At 43.8% G+C, this 6,000-nt stretch overlaps 1 protein-coding gene across 4 annotated transcripts in view; it reads left to right on the top strand.

Moving 5' to 3' along the window:
• Nucleotides 1-626: 626 nt before the first annotated feature.
• LOC125457561 (mediator of RNA polymerase II transcription subunit 12-like protein) overlaps nt 627-6,000 on the top strand; it is a 568,603-nt gene continuing 563,229 nt past the window's right edge. For all 4 annotated transcript variants that reach the window (XM_048541933.2, XM_048541934.2, XM_048541932.2 and 1 more), the window contains exons 1-2: nt 627-843; nt 1,564-1,732. In XM_048541933.2, the coding sequence (XP_048397890.2) occupies nt 1,634-1,732 (99 nt within the window). In that variant the 5' untranslated portion in view covers nt 627-843; nt 1,564-1,633. The remainder of the gene's footprint in view (nt 844-1,563; nt 1,733-6,000) is intronic.

Raw genomic sequence — 6,000 nt, 5'->3', positions numbered from 1 at the left:
CTCTCCACCTACCTTCTTTTCTCTCCATCTTCAGTCCGCCTCCCCCTCTCTCCCTATTTATTCCAGAACCCTCACCCCATCCCCCTCTCTGATGAAGGGTCTAAGCCCGAAACGTCAGCTTTTGTGCTCCTGAGATGCTGCTGGGCCTGCTGTGTTCATCCAGCCTCACATTTTATTATCTTGGATTCTCCAGCATCTGCAGTTCCCATTATCACTCACACCCAACATACCATTTGCCTTCTTTACCACCTACTGCACCTGCAGCTTACCTTCAGTGACTGATGCACAAGGACACCCAGGTCCCACTGCACACTCCCCTAAATTGCCCCATAGTGTCCGGAGATGAGCAGGCTGGGTGGATTAGCCACGGGCAATGCAGGGTCGGGGGTGGGATGGTGTGCACTCGATGGGCTGAACGGCACACTGTAGAGATTCTCTGAAATGTGCTTGGGCTTGCATTTCGTTTGGAGAAAGCTCTCCCTTTTGCACACTCCCCCTTTTCATGCCTGAGCCTCCGGGGAGGGTGCAGAAATATTTATCGGCCGAGCCCGATGTTCTCGCCTTTCCCTTTAAGTGGGGGCTTGTCGAAAGAACTGTTTGTGTGGCTGCGTCAATTGAGAGGACAGTAAAACGCGCTGCAGCCCGGCACAGAGAGAGAGAGAGAAAAAAAACCGTAATAGCTGAGGAGGAGGAGGAGGAACAGGAAGGGAATCTGGAAACAAATTATCTGTGTAATTACTGGGAAAGTGGGGTTGGATGTGGTGAATGGACAGTGATTGAAGTGGACCATGCTCAGCACTGAGCAGCTTCGTGAACAGAGAACAGGAACGAGCCTCTGGAAAGGTAAAAGGCAGGCTTGGAAAAATCTGGGCAAGGCTGAGGGGGCAGCATTATTTCATGTTTTCTGTTGCTGAGCAGAAGTTAAACCAATAAATAATAAGAATTTTGCTTTTTGTTTCTTAAAAACGAGCAACATGTTAAAATGCCCCGTCAGGAATGCTGCAACATGCAATTCATTCCGATTTAAGCGAAAAAAAAATTTAAAAATGTCACCTCATCGGAGACAATTCATAGAGTTTTAGTTGAATCTGAGAGTGTTGCCATCTCTCTCTGTCCTTGCGACACAAAATACTTTGTTTATACACAGAGCGGATTTATAATTGTTTTTCCCCTGTTGGAGTTTTAATGTCAAATTGGTAACAAAAATTCTGAAGAGGGACTTTGATTAGACAGGAGATGGGATTCGATTAGATAGATTGTAGCATTTTAACATCTGAGGGAATAAGTCAAATATTTGTAGCAATTGACAGGTAGGCTATAGTTAGTCTGTACATGGGAATTCCGATAAAATCCAAAATTCATAAACGTATAACATAATTTAAAATTGACAAACGCACCTGTATGCTAGCATCTTGATAGGGGGATCACCTGATATTGCGTTTTTTTTTGTTTGCACTGTAAAGTATTGTTTTTTTTGTTGCAATGCTGTCTGTCCGTGTATTGCAATTATTTGGGATATTTGAAAAATAAATGATGTCTGATTCTTTCTCTTTTTAAAAAAAGCTGAGACTCTGCTACCTAAAGGATTGTGGGAAGCCGGCTCCAAACTCTGCTTTTCTTGCTGAGATGTGGGATGGCGGCGTTCGGTTTCCTCAGTTATGAACAGCGGTCGCTGAAGCGGCCCCGGCTTGGCCCTCCCGATGTCTACCCGCAGGATCCCAAACAGAAAGAGGTAACCAGAGAGTCTTCAGGGCGGCGCTCCGCCCATCACACGCACGCACACACACCCCTGACACCCTTCTCTAGTTGCCCTGTCACTGAGCTGTAGAATCCCAGATTATACAAACAGGCCCATCAAGTCCACACCGACCCCCTGAAGAGCATCCCACTCCCTGAGCCTTGAGCCTGTAACTCTGCATTCCCCATTGGCTAACCCACCTGAGCCCTCACCTCCCCAGACACTGTGGGGTAATTTAGCCTGGCCAACCCACCCTCGCCTGCATGTGGGAGGAAACCCACGCAGACATGGGGAGAATGTGCAAACTTCATGCAGATGGTTGTCGAAGGGTGGCCTCGAACCTGGGTTCCTAGCACCGTGAGGCAGTGGTGTTTAGCCAGTGTGCTGTCCCTTATTGCCCACCCTTACCTGCTCTGTCACTGAGCACCCTCCCAGGGCTTCCCTGACATTTACCCACCATCCCCAGAGGCACCCACTTGCGTAGCTGCCCTGTCACTTACTCTCCTTTAGCTGTCTTCTACCCCATAGGCATCTATCACTACCCCCCACCATCCTCCTGACTGCTTACCCCACAATATTGTGAACTTCCTCATGACAGTCCCATTCATTGCTCCCTTCCCCTTGCCTTCCTGATGTTCCTGTCTGCATCCTGAAGCTTCCCTCCCTCCCTCTCTATCCCCCTACCACCTGCCTACATTCTTTCCCTTGGATCTCTGCTTGATGTTCCCTTCCCACCTGCCTGACACAGCCTCCTGATTCCTCCTTCATCATTCCCTCCCTCTGTCTAGAGCACCCATCCTGTTCCTTCCCCCTCATTCTGACCTTTTTCTCCTCTCCAAACACATTGTCTCCGCTTTGTTCATTGACATCTCTGTCTTCCCCCCTCCTCCCCCCCTCACTCCAACTACCACCTCAGTACTGTACCTCCATTTCATTTAATTTGTTTTTATGGATAGTTGTGACCATCTCAATGATCTCTGCAGTAACATCTGCCTCTCTTCAGCTTTTCACATTTTGTTGCCAGCTGTTTCTTTTGTTTTGCTTGTCTCATTATTGGGAGCTGGGAGAAAAGCACCAAGATGTTATTACATTCTGCATTGACTTATTTCTTCCCCTTCCAGAAGCATAAAATCTAACTAGGTTATTTATATATACTTGTGAAATGCAAACTGGTTACAGTGTTGGTAGGTGCAATGGAAATATTTTGTCTAACTCTTGCCCATTATTTTCATGAGCTCAAGCATTTACCCTGACTATAAGATTTTGGCTGTATAGTGTTTTCTAGCCCATTTTTTTTGGCACTGCAGTGATGTCTGGCAGACAGATGCACATTAATTATCTAATGTATGTATGCGTGTATATATATTTTTTTGTCTTCATTCTCGTAAGGGATGACTGTGTTGATGAGACTGCACCCATTTCAGAGGACAGTTAAGAGTCAACCAGACTGCATTGGGTCTGGAGTTACATTTGGCCAGACCAGGTAAGGATAGCAGATTTCCTTTACTCAAGGGCATTAGTGAATCAGCCAGGTCTTTATGACAACTGGTCACAATTAGACTACTTTTTAAATCAACACATTATTTGTTCATCTTTCATGGTGGTCTTTGAATCTGTGTCCATAGAACATTAGCTTGGGATTCTGGATTGTTTGTCTTTTTAGGCCAGTGATGTTACTACTGCACCATCCTTCGAGTGGAGATATATGTGTAGGGGGAAAGAGGTGTTTCTTTGTTAACACACTGTGGAACCGGCGGAACACAACAGGGCAGGCAGCATCTGAGGAGCAGGAAAGTTGATGTTTCGGGTCAGGATTTCTGAAGAAGCATCCCGATCTGAAACGTTAGCTTTCCTGCTCTTTTGATGCTGTCTGGCCCACTGTGTTCCTCCAGCTCCACATTGTTATCTCTGACCCCAGCATCTGCAGTTCTTACTACCTCTGGTGTTTCTCTTTTGTTACGTACTAAAGTGCTGAGGCGGTGGCCTAGTGGTATTATTGCCAGATTACTAATCCAGTGAGCCAGGCCCGTGTTCAAATTCTGCCTCCGCAGTGGGCAGAATTTGAATTCCGTAATGAAAGGAACCAAGAATCTAATAATGACCATGAAACCTTTTTGATTGTTAGAAGAACCAATTTGAATCACTGTCGTCCTTTTTTTTATATGGAAGCAAACTGCTGTCCTTACCTGGTCTGGCGAGCATGTAACTGCAGGCTGCCAGAATTGTGCAGTTGACTCTTCAATGCCATCTGGCTAAATAAGGATGGACAATAAATACTGGCCTGGCCCGTGGCACTCACCTCTCATGTAATACTTTTGTAAAAAAAGAATTCATTTTAATGTACTTCCACAACTGAAATACGTTACATTAAAGTATTACACGTGCTGAATTGGTTTCCACTAGTATATGTTGCAATCTGGGACTTTATTGCCCAATATCGACAGAACTTGGTGTATTGAGTAAATTCATGCCTGAGCTTTTCTTATAAACTGGAATATGCTGCACTGAATTGAATTTTGGCTGTTCTATGTTGTCTGACCTGCTGTTTAAAAGTGGTTAGATGTGAGATACTCCAGAGACTAGACACTGTCTCAGTGCCTTATGTAGCTGGCCACTAGTGTTGCGGGAGTGGGAAGGATTTTATGATCCAGTGGGTGAACAAAATGGAGTGATAAATTAGGCTAGCAATCAGAAGTTGGATCACAGGCTTATCTGGTTCTTCGTCTTTTTTTCCAAGCTGAGAGGCTCTTTTGAGTTAAACTGTTGGATTTTGATTATGTCTGGTCAACTCACTAAGTACAGAGATGAAGGATTAACATGGGACCTTACAGTTCAGTGTTGCACCGCATGGTCAGCATGGACGAGTTGGACCAAAGGTCTGTTTCCATGCTGTGCATCTCTGACACTATGGTACAATGAGAGCATGATGATATTATTGATGACATGACTCTGACTTCAATAAGATTAAGAATGCAACAGCTGAGATTGAACCTGTGAGGAGAGAACTGAAGTTAAAAACTTATTATGTGATAGATTTATGAAGTCAAACTCTGTTTGTTACAGTTTCCATGGATACTTCTGAATTTCTCCAGCATTTTCTGTAACTATATCAGATTTACAGCATCTGTGTATTTTTCTTTTATCGACTATTACATGAATAGTCTAAGATTGACATTTGCACTTCATTATTCGCTTTTCTGATGGCCTTGGTCCATTGTGCATAAAATAATGTCATCTGGGTGAGCCTTTTGGACAATGCTCATGTTAGTGCTTTTGTTTACACGTGGGTCAATGTAAATAATTGTATATCTCATCAAAGCTTTGGAATGTAATTTTTTTTAAGTGCAGCTTTGTAATTTTAGGGATTAAGGCTTAATTGTAGCAAACTTGGTGATTACTCTTGAAGTGTTGGTAACTATAATAAAGTAAGATGTTAACAATTTAGAAAGATCATTGTACAGCAGCTGGGCTTACCTAACTAAAGAACTGGATACATGACGTTCACAAGCTTTGCAGTAATGGCTGTTCTGAGAAACATTTCTTTTTGTTTTGGCGTTTAGAGCTGAATTAGTTTAAAATTATTTAGCAAACTCATTGATCTGACAAACAATTTCCCTTTGAAAATTGGAAGTGAAAGATAATTAATCTAAAGGTTGATTTTTGAAGACAGGATAGAGCAGCTGTATTGTTTCAGAGATGGCGTGTAGCAAAGGTGTATGGTTTCAGACAATTTGAACATTTGTTTGGGCCTCATGTTTTCATCTCACAAAGCTGAAATGCGTGACAGTCTGGCCTGCTGTAAACAGAAAAGGAAAACAAGCCTAATCCAATGGTATGGAGGGTAGGGTGAAGTATTTTCTAAACAGCCTGTTCAGAGATGGTGTTACACACCTCCTGGAGCAGGTAAGGCTTCAACCTGGGTCTCCTGCTCCAGAGATAGGGACACTACCGCTGCACTGCAAGAGCCAGGCTTGATCGCACTCTAGTGCAAGCACGTGCGTTTAGTAGAGGAAAAACTTTGAAAGACAGTGTAAAATGTTGGGAATAATTATACAGGAGGTGAAGGAGCAGAGGGGCCTGCGTGTGTGTGTCTGTGTGTGTCTATACATATTGTACACATCAACGAAAGTGGAAGGACAAATTGAGAGCAGTTAATAAAGCATACCCCTGGCCTTTTATTAATAGGGCCAGAGAGTATAAGGGCAGGGAGATGATGTTGAACATTTTGTGAGACATGGATGTCACTGGCTGGTCACCATTTA

The sequence above is a fragment of the Stegostoma tigrinum genome, chromosome 14, assembly GCF_030684315.1.
Source record: "Stegostoma tigrinum isolate sSteTig4 chromosome 14, sSteTig4.hap1, whole genome shotgun sequence".
NCBI classification, from domain to species: domain Eukaryota; kingdom Metazoa; phylum Chordata; class Chondrichthyes; order Orectolobiformes; family Stegostomatidae; genus Stegostoma; species Stegostoma tigrinum.
Note: the sequence above shows the minus strand (reverse complement) of the source record. Positions and strands in the feature narration are given on the sequence as shown.